Source organism: Stenella coeruleoalba (genome assembly GCF_951394435.1).
Source record: "Stenella coeruleoalba genome assembly, chromosome: 5".
In the NCBI taxonomy this organism is placed as follows: Eukaryota; Metazoa; Chordata; class Mammalia; order Artiodactyla; family Delphinidae; genus Stenella; species Stenella coeruleoalba.
The window spans coordinates 11,134,548-11,152,024 of record NC_137150.1 but is presented as its reverse complement, the minus strand read 5'-3'; the positions used below and the strand labels follow the sequence as shown (position 1 = coordinate 11,152,024).

The window sequence follows — 17,477 nt, the reverse complement described above, 5'->3', positions numbered from 1 at the left end:
AGCAAGACACTTGAACTCCAGGCCTCAGTTTTGTTATCAGCAAAATGGGGATGACAGTATCTATCACAGAAAGTCGTGCTGAGCATTCAGTGACTTTATGCAAAGTGCTTAGAACAGGGTCTGGTACGTGGTAGGCATTTATTTTTATTATTGTTATTATTATTAACTATCATTATTATTGAAGAGCAGACAAAGACAAGCAGAAAAGACATTCCAGGATGGACACAAGTCCTTCCTGCAAGTACCCACCATGCTGAGGCCCTCACCTGCCCTGCTCCAGTAACAGCAGCAATGATGTTTATTCATGGCCTACTACGCATCAGCAGTGGAATAAGGAAACTGAGGCCCAGAGACATTAAGTAACTTGCCCAAGGTCACACAGCCACGAAGGGGCAACCTGTTGACATTCATCCACTCAAACATCTACTGAGCACCCATTATGTGCCGGGCAAATCCCAAGAGAAGACAGCCTAACACAGCAGGGCTCATGCAGGGAAACAACTGATTTCCACACCCCGCAGACCAGCCACAGAGCAAAGCCCTCTTGCTCCAGAGACTGCAGAGTCCACCCTGCTGTAATCCTAGCCTTACGAGCCCTCTCTCTGGCCCCTTGCCCAGAGCCTGTCTCTGACAAAGAGACGTCATGGCGGGGCCTGGGGGGAAGAGGGCAGAGCTGCGGTGGGCCTGGCTCCAATGCACATCTCGATGGAACTTGCTCTGCATCCGGCAGTCCCCGGCGCTCGCTGCCAGCCCCGCACGCAGGCAGCCTCTCCCTCACCCAGGCTGTGCCCCTAGCAAAGCCCTCCCTCACACAGTGTCTCCTCCTGTCCCCCAGGCCACCCAGGAAGAATAACGACACCAGTTCACAGACGAGGGGGCTCGGGCTCCAGAGGGGCAAGTGCCCCCAAAAGTCAGCAGAACTCGGGTTCTAACCACGTCACCTGATGCCAAGACGTCCCTCCACCCACCCCTTCCCCATGACTTTGGGTTTTTTCCCCCTTGATTCTAAAGTAATACAATTCAGTGCAAATAATTCAGAAACTATAGAAAAGTATCAAGAGAATACGTCTTACTCAACTCTCACCAGATATAACTGGCATGTAATCCTTTCCTCATATTTTTATGCATATAAACATATGTTTTAGAATAGCATCATGAGTCTAAATCATGACTCCAAGCTTTTGGAACCTGTTTTCCATTCAGATGCCTTTCTAGGTTAATAACAAGCTGTGTCATCATCTAAAAGCCTGGATTCCCTTAGCTATCGCCTAGGCTTGGTATTCATTTATTTCCTCAACCCCCTACTGACAGTCATGCAGACTCACAATTTCTCCAACATTTTTAAACAATGCTGCAGTGAGCACTGTTGGACCTACATCCTTGCCCAGTTAACCCCTTAAAATAAATTCTTACAAGCGCAACTGCTGGGTCAAAAGTCACTGTCCCCCAACATCCCAGCAGCAGTGTGGGGACCACTACCCAAGCAGGAAGTCCTAAGGCCTACTATTCCAATGGCCAAACTTCAGGTCAGAGCTGTGGGGACAGAAGTAGCCCCAGCTCGGGGGCCCAGGAGGCCCAGTAAAGACCTCAAGTGTGTTGATCTTTACCAGCCAATGAACAAAGGGTCCCATCAGCAATGCTCCCCGCCCCTAGCACTGCACAGGCTGCAAGGGATGTCTGCACTGGTCCCCTCCACTTGCTGGCTGCTAATCCTCCCAAATAACTAGGGTCCCCAGGCCTCGACTCCAACGCCCCCTGTTGCAGCAAAGCGTCCCCCGGCTCCCAAGACCCTGCCTGGGTCCCTCGCTCTGTGTCCAAGGCCTGAATCCAGAACCCCCTCCCCACCCCCACCCCCGCGAGGTGAGAACCCCACACAGGACTCAGCCCGCAGGGGGCCCTCAGTGCCGGTTCCATGAACGCCTCCAGGCCTCTGTTTCCTCAAACTAGATCTAACCTGGCTACAAAAGAGATCCCAGCCTCACTCACGCACAACACACACACACACACACACACACACACACACACACACACACACACACACGTGTCTTCAAGGGGAAAGTGCTAAGATGTGATGGCACTGTCCTCTCAGAAAAGAATCTCTCTCTTCCCGTGACTTGTGTGAAAAATTCATTACGAGAGAGTCCAGGCTGCTCCCAATTCCCCCCCGACCGCGGGCTTCCAAGCTCAGGACAGTCTTCTTTCTTTCTTTTTTTTTTTTTTTTTAAAGAGAAAATGTTTGCTGGTTTCTGGCAGGGACAACGGCAGATTCTGGGTGCAGGCCTTATGCGAGTCTGAGGAACACAGATGTCCAGAATCAAATGCTTTGCAAACTGCCCTCGCCCAAGCACCAAGGGGAAGCACACGGCCATTTACAATCAACCGCCTTTGCCTCCCCAGGTAAGGACAGGCTGGAAAAGTCAGCTTGTGATTACTCAGAGCCAGAAAAGCTGTCTGTGGGCAGCTAGGCCTGGCTGTGTCCTTCCCCCTCCTCCTGGACCATCTCACACCCTAGAACAGCCCGCCTTCAGAGGAAGCAGGGGGAATACAAAAACACTACACATCATAGTAAAAAATAAATAACTGGCACGGACTATTACAAATCTTGATTAAAATGATTTAGAAATTGTGCTGCCTCTTGTTTTAACAAACATTTGAGAAGAGATCGCTCTATTGGGTACGCATTCTAAAAGTGCATCAGTACATTTACCTGGACTGCCTCACCTGGCAGGGCTGCTGCGCACTGAATGACCTGTTTATCTCTCTCCATCCATCGCTCTCCCCACCCCCAGAGCACTGGCCCCCCTGGCTGGTCCTGAGCCGGACCAGGCCCCTCTCTCTCTCACCTTAGCACTGGCTGTTCCCGCTGCTGGAACGCCCTTCCTGCACAAGGCCCCGAGGCTCGCTCCCTCCAGATGGGCTTTCACGGAAGCAAATAGTAGGTGCTCAAGAAATACTCCATGAGTTAATAATTAAAGCTAACTAACCAATGCGCCTGTGAGAAAATATATGCGCTTTCTTAACTTGAAACATCAGGCTTATATCCAAGAGCCTCTCTGGTTAAAAGGTTACTCCCTTCAACAGCTTGAAAAGGCTGGCTCTCTCAACACAAATCAGAGTGCCAAGGGGATACCATGCTGTCCAGACAAGGTCAGAGGCAAACCGTGGTCATGGGAAGGAGCAGGTGTCTGCCTGACAACAGGCCAGCCATCAGACACCTTTGGTCATCTCCCATTTAAACTACCGAGAAACAGATGGGATCCAAGGGCGAATCCCAGCTGACACCTCAGCTGCGGCTGCCCAGAGGCAAATGCGCCACAAACTGGTCACCAATTCGTTGTTTTTTCAATGTTTTTATACAATTTGGAAAGGTTACTTTCCATTTACAGTTATTACCAAATATTGGTTATTTTCCCCGTGTTGTACAATACATCCTTGAGCCTCTCTTACACCCCATACTTCGTACTGGTAACCACTAGTTTGTTCTCTATATCTGTGAGTCGTTTCTTTTATGTTATATTCACTAGTTGATTGTATTTTTTTAGATTCTACATATAAGCACTATTATACAGTGTTTGTCTGCCTTATTTCACTTAGCATAATGTCCTTCACGTCTATCCATGTTGCTGTAAATGGCATTATTTCATTTTTTATGGCTGAGTAATATTCCACTGTATATATGTACCACATCTTCTTCATCCATTCATCTATCAATGAACACTTAGGTTGCTTCCCTATCTTGGATATTGTAAATAGTGCTATGAACATTGGGGTCACCAATCTGCTTTAATCACTCAAAGTCAGGAGGGGTGCTGGGTCCTGCGGACCATAATCAAAAAGCAAAGGAAAGGAAACGCAGACAGCAAAAGACCCTCCCCTAGTGGCTACGAATTATATACAGTCAGTCCTCATTATCTGTGGATCCCAAATCTGTGAATCTGCCTACTCACTAAAACTGATTCCAAAATCAATACTGTGCTGCTCCACAGTCATTTGTGGACCCGCACAGAGTGGCAAGAAACTCCAGTAGCCCGACGTGCCTGCTTCCAGGGAGGATGAACAGACGCCCTCCACCCTGGTCCAGCTCTCATGCTGTAAACCAACATCCTTTACACAGTCCATTTAGTGCCAGGCTTTCTGCACTGCTGTGCTTTGTGTTGGTGATTTGGCTGTTTAAAACAGCCCCCAAGCCTAGCGCTGAAGTGCTGGCTAGTGTCCTGAGCCCAGGAAAGCTGTGGTGAGCATTATGGAGAAAACACGTGTTAAATGAGCTTCGATCAGGCTGAGCCATGGTGCTGAGGGCCAAGTTCAACCAACAAGACACATTAAGTAAGGTGTCTTTAAACAGAAACACACATAACACACGGTTACGTACTGATCAGTGGATGAAGGTGTTGGGACCAGAGGCTCACGGGAGCCTAATGAGGTTTAAGTTCCCGAAAGCCGCTGGTCACAACATCTCCCTTGGGAGCCACGGCTCAGTATCCACTAATTCAAGGTTCACGGCGACCTTAGTGAAAACTACCGCGAATAAGGACAACTGACCATATACTAAGGTGGCTGCTTCCTGACCCGCGTCCTCTGGCATTCCCCCTCCCCGCCCCCCGCCATCATCCCCACTGCTCTCTCCATCTGCCACTCCACACACCGGCTCCCTCGCTCAGCAGGCTTCTGCTCAGGTGTCTTCTGGAGACTCCTCTGTCACATCACTCTCGTACTGGACTCATCACAATCAGTAAGTACTAGCGAACCCTCCACGCCTCACCCCCACCTGAAACGTCAACTCCCGGAGGCAAAGCCTCTGTCTTGTACCCATATCTGCCTGTATCCGCAGGGGCCACAGTGCCCAACACAAGGTGGGTGGCCAGTGCTTGCCTGAAGGGACACAGCCCACCACACACACGGCCACAAGGTCCCTGGCAGGTTCTGGGAGCATGACAAGCGTCCAGAGAGCCTGCACGGAGGCTGAAACCCCACAGATTAGACGCCCACTATGGCCCAGGGCCACGTGCACCTCCTGTGCACTTGAAACGCGGCTGGTCCAAAGTGAGATGTGCTCTAGGTGTAACAGATGCACAAGATTTCCAAGACTTGGTACAAAAATATATGTAAAACATCTCATTCATGATTGTATTGATTCCATATTGCAATTATTGCATCTTGGACATTCTGGGTTAAAGGAACTAGATTAAAATTAACTTCACCTGTTTCCTGTTGCTTTGAGCATGGCTGCTAGGAAGTTTTCATGACGTACAGAGCTTGGCACTATAGTTGTCTGAGTCCAGCTGGGTTATAATGCCATGGAAAGGGCAGCCAGTGACACAGGCCAGCCCCGACCACCTCTCCAGGCTACTGCCTAACACTCTCCAGAGGCAGCCAGGAAACACCCGTCCCGTGGCTTCCCGTGACCCACAAAGACCTAAGTGAGTTCCGACAGAGGGCTCAGAAATCAAGGAGAAAAAGTTAAGAGATGAAACAATTGTGCCCTCAGAAGGGGAGCACCGCCAGAACAGGGGCCAGCATCGAGCAGGCCTACAGGTATGTGTTGAATGAATAAACCAGTACTTTGCAAAAAAAAAAAAAAAAAAAAAAACATTTCTAAGTTGTTTGTTCATATTTGGGATAGAATAGGAGAGCTGGAGGGGACCTGGAAAATGACCAGGCTCCGCCATGTCGCTGAACTGTGAGGACGCTGTGCTTCCGTGTCCTCCCCTGGAGAAGAGGCGGTCCCTGCCGGTCCCTACCTGCCAGGCCCACGCCGTCCAGTAGAACTTTCTATGGTGATGGGAGTCTTCTCTGATCTGTCCAATACAGTGCCTACTGGGCCCTCGAAACGTGGCTACTGTGACTGAGGAAGTGAAATTTCACCTTATTTAATTGTAATTAATTTAAGTTTAAATTCAAATAGCCACATGTGGCAAAAGGCTGCCATCCTGGACAGCACAGCTCTGGCCTGCTGTGACAGGCAGGAAGGAGATAAAGCTTGTAAAAGCACTTCGGAAATGCCAAATCCTGACAGAAATGGTAGGGGTTTTGTTGTTGGATGTATTACAAACGCGAGATTCTGAGAGATTTCAATTGCCCAACCAAGAGACTTGATTCATCGTAAGTGAAAAAAATTTAAACACACAGACTGTACTTCACCTGGGGGAGAAGAGTGTTCATAGATACCTGGAATCAGAACAGAGCAAGAACACTTCACACACAGCTCAGAAAACTAGCTTTAATCCTCTGGGCCACTATACCTCCAGGGCCTGGACATGCAGGCAGAAATCAAGGTTGCCAGGGTGTTGCTGGTAAGATTACATTCCTATCTCCCACCCCCTCACTCTAGGGACCAGCGGTGTCCTGCCCCTTCCGCTGACCTTCCCTGCCATTCCTCCTGCTACAGAAACGGGTCCTCCCACAGCTCTCAGACAGAAGCGGGGGTTGTTCAAATCTGATGGATGGTAAAACCAACCGGTGCTGAAAAGGGATGCGGACTAAGTGGGAGCTGTGAAGAATGCTAATCTGTTTACACTCAGGTTGGAAGATGCTCATGAAATTCAAATCAAGTTCTCGGCTCCCAAGATTCTTCCCAGCAGGAAAGCCCTTCCCAGTCTAAACAGCTTTTCGGTACCATTAAGATCATCATATTCTACGCACCAGCAGACAATAAAGATAAAAAAAGCAGGGGAGTGGAAGGGGGGTGAATGATTAGGGCCGGAAAGTCAAACAAGTCTAAGTCTTTCTGAGGAAACACACAATATTTCTGAGTAAAAGTGTAAGGAGCTGCCCTAAAATATTTAAAAGATTTTGTGAGCTCATTCATTCTTGTCCATTAAAGAGCACAGCTACTTTTCCCCTCAGTCCTTTTAACTTTTCCACAGACACATTAACTTTAGGGCTTAAGCGTGTGTAATGCCCTTGGTTTGGGCCCCTCGGAGCTTCCATGATGAAAACCACGTGAAACTGGATCCACACGTGTTCCACCCACAAGCTGGCCTCAGTGGTGTAATTTATTCTGTCAGGCAGCAGGCTGTTGCTCAACTTGGAGGAGGGAATGCCAGCAACCACCCTCCAGCTATTAAAACAAAATGAACCAGCGTGGTGTCAGCGGGACAGACGCCACTTCACTGAGAAGAGAGACCCAGCTTTCCGTACCTCAAGTTCAGTCTCCCGTCTGTTGATATCATCCGTGGATTGATTTAACTTCTCCAGCTCTCCCTGATGAAGAAAAGGGACAGAAAAAAGATTCAGGGGTTTGTCTTTTGTTGCCAGTATGACTCAGCCCCAGTACCTGCAAATTACTCTGGCACACTTTGTAGGAAGAGGAAGGAGTCAGTGGTAATTCTCAAGGAAAACAGTTGAGCCTTGGCTGGAAGAACAAATGAATGTCAGCATTTCTGAAACCTTTTTCTTGATGGTGGCCTTTTTGAAAATGACTTTAAGGTCCTAGGAATTTGTCTTTTCTTAGAAGGTCAATTATTTATTCCAGGTATGTGCCTTCAGGTAAACCCACCTGTTACAAATGGTTTAGAGGCTGAATCAAAACAATGCTTTAGAGCAAGGATTTTGCAGAAAAGATAATAAAAGAAAATAAAGCCAAGCCTAAAGTATAAACCCAATGAAATAATTTAAATCAAGGGTACAATTCTGGCATTATCTCATCCATGGTTGAGTATTTTTCTGTAGGAATGAAAAGTCTTTTTCAAACTGCTAGTTATTCAACCTACCTGGCTGTTTTACAAAACAAACAACTAAAACTAGCTTTAATCCTGATCCTTTAAATAAACATTCACACGCTGACATTTTGTAAAAAAAAAAAAAAAAAGTGCCCAGCATGAAGTTAACTCATTTTACTCAGCAAACAAAGGACCTTGTGAACAGAATTCCCCTACCAAGAAAACAAAATTGAGTAGCCCGAACTGATTTTATTTAATAGAATTCCTAATGCAAAGATTTTTCCACCTGATTTTTATCTTGCTAACCTGCCATAACAATTCATTTAAATGCAACAGCTGAGTTAAATGAGCTTTTAATTGATCTGCGCGCTGAAAAACCAATGAAGTCTCCAGAAGCTGCAGCGCATGCTGAAAAGCAATATTAAAAAAAAAAAATCTTTATGGAAAGGGTAGAAACACGGGTCTTCGAAAGCGATGTGCTGTGCTTTCTGCTTGGAGGGTGAAGAGGTTAAGCTGTCACTCCGAGATCTCGGCTTAGAAATCGTTTTTAATCATCTCCCAGAGAAATGGAGGCACAGGAACCGGGCCAACCCTCTTGCCTTCTCGCGCGTCAGCTATGCGCACCGCTTGTCCCAGATTTCTGTTCACACCCGACCTCATACGGAGGGAAAGCTGGGTTTTAAACCGTTTGAGGCCAAGCGGAGAGCTGAGCCAGTGGTGACAATAAGCCCTTCGGTTTGCTAACAATGAATCAGAGGAGAAGGGAGATGGCTCAGGCCGGGCACCTCTGCCAGCAGGAGGCTCTGACCCCCAGGCACGGGTGGCCGCCCACCTGCAGGGGCCGACGACGCCCACCGCCCCGGGAGCCCGCGCCCAAGCGGCCCGCCCGGCTCCCGGAGCCCGGAGGTTGTGCAAAGCCCGCGGCGCCGCAAGCCCGGCCGGGTACCCAGACGCCGGCGTGGCGCCCCCGCCCCCTTTCCTCTTTGTTGCGCAACCGCCCGCAGCGCTGGGCACGCTGCTGCGACCCCCGGATCCTGCCGGGGAATCCCGGCGATAGAGTCAGGCTGCGTCCACGCGGGCACCGCAGCCTCCCAGGAACTGGGGGAAACCGGGTACTCAGACCCTCTCCTCCAGCCCCGGACTTAACGCTGCCACCTCCCCCGGGCGCAGGCACCGGTGGGGGGGGGGGTTGGGGGAGGCGGCTGCGAGGCGGGCTCAGTGCAGATGCCGGGGTCCTTGTGCACCCCCGCGCGCCCTACCTGGATCCGGGGGTCCACCTCTTCCTCCTCCTCCAGCCCCGGCTCCATCCCCTCCTCCTCCTCCTCCGAGTCCCGGGCTGGCGGCGGCAGCTCGGCCGGCTCCTCCGGACGGCTCCGCTTCGGCGCCGCGTCCATGCGGGCGGCGGACTTGGGAGCGCGGGGGTGGCGGCCGCAGACTGGGCCGGAGCCGTCTGGCCACCGCCCGGCGAGCTCAGAAGGCGCCGCTCGCCGCCGCGGGTTCCCGGGCCCAGCTCAGGAGGAAGTGGGCGCGGTCGCCCCCTCTCCGCCGCGGCCGTCAGCGCAGCGCCGCCCGCTCCGCCCCCAGCCCGCCGGCTCGGCGCGGCCCCGACTCTAGACCTGGCCGGCCGGCCGGGATAGCCGGGGCTCCGTCACAAAACCTCACTCCCGGAACGCGTGAGGGTGGTGAAATGGGGGAGCCCTCACCCCCTTTTACCATAGCAGCCCGACTAGATCACAATTTACCGAACGTCGGCCGCCTGGTGTCAGGGTGCTTTTCTCTCCCTCCCTCCTCTGCTAAGGCAATTGACTGCATGCAAGGAAAGTTTGGGGTATTCCCACCATCTGAAGGCACCTTTAGAAGCTTGTACTCAGTGACCCTGGACCAGTCCCAAGACTCACTCAAACCCCCGTGTACACTCAAAGCACTTTTGTCCCCTTGGGTTAACCTGGGGAAATGTGTGTACCTGAAGATTTCCCCAGAAAAGGGAACTGAAACATATGCTCACATAGACACAAAAGAACAAAGAAGGGAGCCAGCTGCAGCTCCTTGCGTGGATTCCTTGCCCAAAGGCTGCGGCCCGCATTGAGCAGAGCTCCATACGCAAGCTCCTGTGCTTTCACAGTTGCAGGATGGTCCTACCTGAAGAGGCAGGAAGCATGGAAAATCCATTGATCAGGGATGTGTGAGAGTGAGCGGGTGCCTGCCAGTACACCCTTCTCAAGGAGATGCGAGTGTAACCCCTGTTCATGGGCACGCGCCATCCAAGGATTTATGAACTGGTGAGGTTTCCTGCCCGCCCTGAACAAGCGGAGAGCCAGAACTTGCCTGGCAAATTCAACATCACAAAAAGCCAAAGAATAAGGGGAATGTTTGTGCTTTTATGAAATGGCAGGGCCACTATGATGTCAGGAGAGCAGAAGGTCAGATGACCTTAGCAAAGCAGGCAAGGACATTGCCACTGGCCATTGCTAATGTCTCCTTCACTACAAAAATGCAGAGCGTACACACTTTCTACACAGAAGCTTGTGGCCTGTGGGCTCTGTGAGTTCAGAGGGCAGACTTGCTTGAGAAAGGAGTTTCTTTCCGAGAGCCTGTCATTAAAGCCAACCTTGGGAAACCTGCTTATGATGATTTTATCAAAAGCTAAGTTGGGGGGGGTTACTCCTTGGGCAAGTTTCCACCCTACACACTCTGGCACTGTGGTCCACCATCACAGGAGCTTCCTTGTCTCCTGGAGGTAACACAGGTGTACACCATGGGTTTGGTTCTGAACAGGTCACACCTGTTCACTGTTCTTTAAATCAAGTGAGAGTCAGCAATTCTTTGTGAGATGTTCTCAAATTCCCTGCTAAAGCCATAGTTGCTTTTCATTTTCCAGTGATGGATGAAGGCAGGGTCAAGATGGCCATTAAGAGTCACAAACTGAGACAGAGGTTGAAAACAAGTGAGGTCAGCCCTGATTCTAAATGCTTCCCAAGTGGTGGAACCTCACCATCACCATTCAAACAATAGCCTCCAAATTACATTACGGTTTAAGCTTAGATCTAAGAGCAATAGGGTGGTTCAAAATGCCTTTATGGGGGGACTTCCCTTATGGTGCAGTGGTTAAGAATCTGCCTGCCAACGCAGGGGACGCGGTTTTGATCCCTGGTCCGGGAAGATCTCACATGCCAAGGAGCAACTAAGTCCGTGCGCCACAACTACCGAGCCTGTGCTCTAGAGCCTGCGAGCCACAACTACTGAGTCTGCATGCTGCAACTACTGAAGCGCACGTGCCTAGAGCCCATGCTCCGCAACAAGAGAAGCCCGTGAACTGCAAAGAAGAGTAGCCCCTGATCGCCACGGCTAGAGAAAGCCCCCGTGCAGCAATGAAGACCCAACACAGCCAATAATAATAATAATAAATACATAAATAAAATGTAGTCTCTTTAAAAAAAAAATGCCGGGCTTCCCTGGTGGCGCAGTGGTTGAGAGTCCGCCTGCCGATGCAGGGGACACGGGTTCGTGCCCGGTCCGGGAAGATCCCACATGCCGCGGAGCGACTGGGCCCGTGAGCCATGGCCGCTGAGCCTGCGTGTCTGGAGCCTGTGCTCTGCAACAGGAGAGGCCGCAACAGTGAGAGGCCCGCGTACCGGAAAAAAAAAAAAAAAAGCCTTTATGGGATATAGGGCAACTGCTCCTGAACACCGAACATCACTGTAGACTTTTGTTGTTTTATTTTTAGAAGACCTGGGCCAGCTATAGCATGATGTTCTAAAGTTAAAGTAAGGAAAATAAATAAAGCACAGCCGTACTATATATTTCTATTGACACATACATATGCACATCAATGCATAGAAAAGGGTCTGGAAGGAAGATTCCTACCCAACAAAGAGTGGCTAGCCCTGGAAAAGGCAGTATGAAGGGGCCCAAGATTGGCTAGGATGGGGTTGGGCATGTCAAAGGGAACTTTTAATCTCTCGATAATGTTTTCATTTCTTACAAGGAGGATGTATTTATGATTATTTGTGTAATTCTAAAATAAATTTAAAATAGTGCATACTGTATTAATTTTCTATTGCTGTGTAACAAACTACCACAAATTTATTGGCTTAAAACAGCACTTGTGGGGCTTCCCTGGTGGCGCAGTGGTTGGGATTCCGCCTGCCGATGCAGGGGATGCGGGTTCGTGCCCCGGGCCAGGAAGATCCCACATGCCGCGGAGCAGCGGGGCCTGTGAGCCATGGTCGCTGAGCCTGCGTATCCAGAGCCTGTACTCCGTAGCGGGAGGGGCCCCATCAGTGAGAGGCCCATGTACCGCAAAAAAAAACAGCGCTTGTTCATTATCTCACAGTTCTGTAGGCCTGACGTTGAGGCAGGGTGTGACTAGCTTCTCTGCTCAGAGTCTCCCAGACTGAATCAGGGTGTTGATCAGGCTGCATTCCTTTCTGAAGGCTCTGAGGAAAAAGTCCTTCCAAGCTCATTCAGGTTGCTGGCTGAATTCAGTTCCTTGTGGTTGTAGGACTAAGGTCCCCATTTCCTTGCTCTCAGCCAAGGGCCAACCCGAATTCCTTGCCCCATGACCCCCTCCATCTTCAAAGCCAGCAGCAGAGAATTTCCTTGGGTTGAGTCCATCTCACACTACAATCTACTCTTCAGGAAAAGCCCAGTCCCTTTTAAGGTTTCACTTGATTAGCTCAGGTCCACACAGAATAAAGTCAACTGTGCCATATCCACAACCTAATCATGGTGGTGATAGTCCCATCATATTTACAAGCTCCCACATTTTACAGGAATACGTACAGCAAGGGGCAGGAAATGGGGCAATCTTATACTTCTGACTACCTCACATACTAAGAAGGCAAGCCATGTAAGTGGCTCGTAACCCAAGCAAATGCTTAGTATTTATTTTAGCTGCCATACTGATCTAGATGAGTGGTTCTAAAGGTATGGGCTGGAGACCTCTGAAGGTCTCTGAGAACTTTCAGGATGCCCATGAGATCAAAACTAGTTTTAGACAAATACTAGACAAGACTTGCTTTTCCCACTCTCATTCTCTTACAAGTATTCGCTGGAGTTTCCCAGAAGTTACATTACACATGATACAACAGACTGAATGCAGAAGATACGAGAATCCAGCTTCGTCTTGCTAAAGCCACCCGTTAAAGAGACGTGCAAAAATGTAAAACAATGCCCTTCTCACTATTTGTTTCGTTTTGGAAACAATTTTATTTTTCATTTTGGAAATGAGTTATTTTTCATAAAATTATGATATTTATGTTCACATGTAGTCAATGTGTTGTTATTTTTAGATGAATTAATTTTAAAAGTTTTTAAAATTGTTTTAATTTCTACACAGTAACCACCTGTAGATGCAACCACATAAAAAACAGCTCTTTGAGATCTTCAATGGTTTAAAAAAATATAAAGAAGTACTGGCAACAAAAGTTTTGAGAACCACTGAGCCAGAGGAAACATATCCTCCAGTTTGAGTTATCCTTTTTTATTCGCATAAATGTTCCACTGCCTCCTTCACTCAAAAGATCCTTCACCCCTCCCAAGACCCCATTGGTGGAGTATTTGGGGCACAGTACATTTTTGCCCATTTCAAAAGACTTTAAATATAATTTAATAATTTAAGTGATTGAGATCATTATGGTTATTTCCTGGGATTTATATTTTGTCAATTCCTGTGAAGAATTCATCACCCAGTTATAACATTGCCCCTTTGGAGAAACAGTCAGCTTTTTAGTGCCTTGTGTGTGATGTGGTTTCCAAGAACACGCCTCTGCTTGCCAGGCTTTGGGGGGTCCCGAGTGGTGGGGGGCACACCTGTACCAGAGCTGTGATTTTTGGCAGCCTGATCACATGGTGCGTGATGTGGGCGAAGTGGGGATGGCCGACGTCTTAGCAGAATCCTGAGGACTGCTTTACTAGGAGACATACTCCCTGTTGTCCACTGGAGAAAAATGCACAGCCTAAAAGTTGCGAGTTATGTTTTATTTGGGGAACGTCCTGAGGACTATAGCCCTGGAGGCAGCCTCTCAGGCAGCTCTGAAGGAACTGCTCCAAAGAGGTGGGGGAAGCCAGGACATTTAAAAGTTTTTGCTGGGGGTGGGGGGCACATGTAGCCAAACATCAAAAGATGACTGCTAATCACAAAAACAGACATCTCAAGTTAATGATTTTCATGATTTTCTATGTATGTGAAGATGCAAGCGCCTGAGCTCATTGAAATTATTCCTTAGATGTGCATCGTAACTATCTAGGGCCAGTATCCTGGTTTTCTCCATCCCGAATCCCCTCAGGGTTCGCCAGCAGGGCTGATGACTTGATAGCTGCAACATTCTTTGTCCACACTGTTCAATTTATTTTTACTATCTCCTTGTAGTTTGATTAAACTGGGGGGAAATATGTGTGTTTGTGCCCTGCCCCTCCACTTCCTCAAGCTGAAAATCTTCCTTGACGAAAATCACAGCCTCTGTGCTGTCCCAGTTGCCACAGAGCACAGTGGGCTGACATTTAGAAAGAAGGAGGAAAAAGGTATCTGGCAGGATGAGCCTGGGTTTACATATTTCTCTATATTGGGTCCTTATTTGTCATGATCTGGTTTCTTTCATGGGATTAATGTCAACCTCTCCTTTTGTAACCCCACCTCCTCACTGGTGTCGTACATTTATCATCCAAGCCTCCTCCTGCCTGAATTATAAAGCAAGCAAGTGTCCAGCAAAGGGAGACCCTCTCCTTATTTAGTCCCCCAGTTGGAGTGAGTGTTTGGGGATGTTTCTATTTCCATAGGTGTGGAAAGAAACTTGGGTTTATTTAATAAACACACAAAGAAAATCCTGCCATGTTCAAGGGACCTCACATTCCTCTCTTCGGGTGAAGAGAGGGTCTCCAACTGTGTTTAAAATGTTCTCGGCCTTTTTTGTGAAAAGAGAAACGTGACCTTTTCCCCCAAACTTATGAACACCCAGGAGTGGAGGCCTGAGAGGAAGTAGGGAGGTCTGCTGACCTCAGAGAGTTTGGATGGAGTTCAGGGCAGAATGAGGGCTAGTGCTGGCCATTCACCTGCCTGGAGGAGCAGCCCTTTCCCTCCTGGCTGCTGTAAACGGCTGTGTCATACTCTGTGGGGACACAGAGGTCATCCCACCTTCTGCCGGCAAGGGCCAGCGTGGTTTTACGGAGAAAATGACACTGGGCCTTGAATAATAAACAGAATTTCCTCAAACAAGGGAGGAGGATTCTGCCAAAGAAAGAAAGAAAGGGCTTCCCAGATAGGCAATAACATGGGGAAATCATGGAGGGGGTGGACCGGTCAGGAACAGCAGAGAGAGAGACCATCTCAACTTGGGACCCAGGAGGGACAGTGGGAAGTGGAAGGGGCAGGGGATGAAGCCTAAAGTAGAGTCTGGGGCAGGTCCTCAAGGGCCTTGAGTGACAGGCTCAACCTTTGAACTACAGACCATAGACAATGAGATGCTGTTCACTCGTTTGTCCATTTATTCATCCAACAAATATTAACTGAGTACTTAATATGTTTTAGACACTATACCAGAGGCCAAGGTATCACTATGAACAAAAGACACTACCTCCCTGCTGTCATGGAGATAAATGTATAATAGGTCAGGGTGATCAGGGCCAAGGGCCAAGTAGGAGACGGACAGAGAAAGAGGGGTGCTGTTGTGGTTATGGAGAAGGCTTCCTGAGAAGGGCACTTTGAGTCAAGACCCCAAAGAAATGAGAGAGCAAACCCCACGTCCCTTTGGGGAGGAGCACTCCAGCGCCTGAAGCATGTGTAGGGGGTCCCAGGAGCTTGGTGGGACAGAAAGTAAGATAGTTAGGCTGGGAGATGAGGATGCCTCTTCTGGTTACTGCCCTTTTCTCAGTGAAATTGTGAGCAAGGTCATCGGCTGTGAATAAGGGGGCCATGGGGGGCATTGGAGAAACCCTGGAGGTTAGAGGAGAGATGTGAATGGCTATCCAGGAGAGCTGGGAAGTGAGTGCCCAGGGGAATATATTATAATTGTCAGGCTGCACTGAGGACCCATCTGTGGCTGGAGATTCTCAATGAGACCACTCATCACAGGATGAATGGTTTTGCCTACCCAACTTCAGCGTCAGGATACAGGTGGAAAGTAGTAAGAACGCGAGATTTCACCAGGGCTGGGATTATGTTGGGTTCCCACGGTGGTGGGGAAGAGGGGTGAAGGAATCGCGGGTGACAGTAGGTGTAGGGATTTAATGGTGGCTCATGGGATCTAAGCTGGATCAAACGGGAAGGGCGGGCGTAAGGGGGTGAGGGAGGGGCTGTTAAGATAGTTCCAGGGAGCGATGATCCATCCCTGAATCAAGGGATAGAAAGATGGGAATGGACCTGAGACTACATGGAAGCTGGTGATTGGTAAGATCTGGAGGAAGAGAGGGAGGGAGGGAAGGAGGGAGAGTCAAAGATGATTCCAAACTTTCCAGTCTGAGGGACTTGATGACACCATTAGTTGGGACCTATGCTATAGAAGTTTGGGCTGGGAAGATAATAAATTATCATTTTTTTAGAACATACAGATTTTAAAGGGGAAACCCTGACAGTTCCACTACCTGTTGTACTTGGAAATAGGGATCCAGGTTACCCAAGGGTTGAGCAAAACTCTTTGGAAGACCTTTCCTGTGGCCTCCATATACTTCCCTACCATAGCAAGTGGGGTCCAGCTCAGCTGGTCTGCAAGGATCACGCCAGTTTCATTTCTGACACTGGGGGCCTCCAGGAAACAGAGGTGCAGTGGAAATCTCTTCTTTTGGTGGGGCTTCTGGAGAGCTGCAATGACAAAAATGATATCTTAACTGGGTTCAAATCCCAGCTGAACCATTGGTGAGCTGACTTTAGACAAGCTGAACATTAGTATCCTTGCCTGTACAATAAGGGTAATCACACCGGTGCCTCCCAATCAGAGAGGTGGAGATTAAATAAAATGGTATTTACTGAATCACTGGCACATGATGAAACTTTATTTTATATTTTTAAAATATTTATTTATTTATTTTTTTATTTTGGCTGCACCAGGTCTTAGTTGCAGCACACGAGATCTTTTAGTTGTAGCATGTGGACTCTTAGTTGTGGCATTCATGCGGGATCTAGTTCCCCGACCAGGGATCCCTGCACTGGGAGCTCGGAGTCTTATCCACTGGACCACCAGGGAAGTCCCCTGACAAAACTTTAATTCATGGTGCTTCCTCTGTCTTCTTTTCCTCTGCCCCATGGCTTAGACCTGAGGGAAACAGGTATTTTACACAAGAGATTTTTTTAAATGTTTTTAAAAGTGAAATCTGCAAGCTGAAAGTGGTCAGCAAAATGAATTCAATACATTTTTAAGCACCTCTGACATGTATGCACAATTCCAGGTGCCAATGTGAGGGCCCCAAACATGGAGATGACAAAGTCATAGGGTCTTCCTACTTGGGGAGACACGTCCCCACCAAACTTGTGCCCCAAGGAAGCAATCACGGGATACCTTCCTGTGAAATTCAGGCTCTTCCTGTCAAACTTCAATGCCATTTAAATGAAGATTCCCTGCAACACGGATTTTTTAAAAATTATTTGCATCTGCTTGTTAACCCCTATAAAATAGGAACTGCTCTTCCGGACTAAGGAAGAGTGGATCTGCATTCACACCATATCCTGGTGGCAGTGGCTGACGAAACAGACATCAGCATCTTCTCCTGGCCACCCCTGCCATCTTTAGCTGCTGCCTTAGGTCAGAGGTGGCAAATTGGGAGCTCCTGGCTGGATCAGACTGGAGGGCATGTGTTGTCTGGCTGGCACGGTGCTCTGTAAATTTG

The 17,477-nt window shown here is 48.8% G+C and overlaps 1 protein-coding gene across 1 annotated transcript in view; it reads right to left on the bottom strand.

Moving 5' to 3' along the window:
* The window catches only part of SH3BP5 (SH3 domain binding protein 5), an 80,404-nt gene extending 71,227 nt beyond the window's left edge, over window positions 1-9,177 (bottom strand). The window contains exons 1-2 of the mRNA XM_079922120.1: window positions 8,921-9,177; window positions 7,141-7,203 (exon numbers count right to left, since the gene is read on the bottom strand). Of these exons, the coding sequence (XP_079778246.1) occupies window positions 7,141-7,203; window positions 8,921-9,055 (198 nt within the window). The 5' untranslated portion in view covers window positions 9,056-9,177. The remainder of the gene's footprint in view (window positions 1-7,140; window positions 7,204-8,920) is intronic.
* Window positions 9,178-17,477: the final 8,300 nt, after the last annotated feature.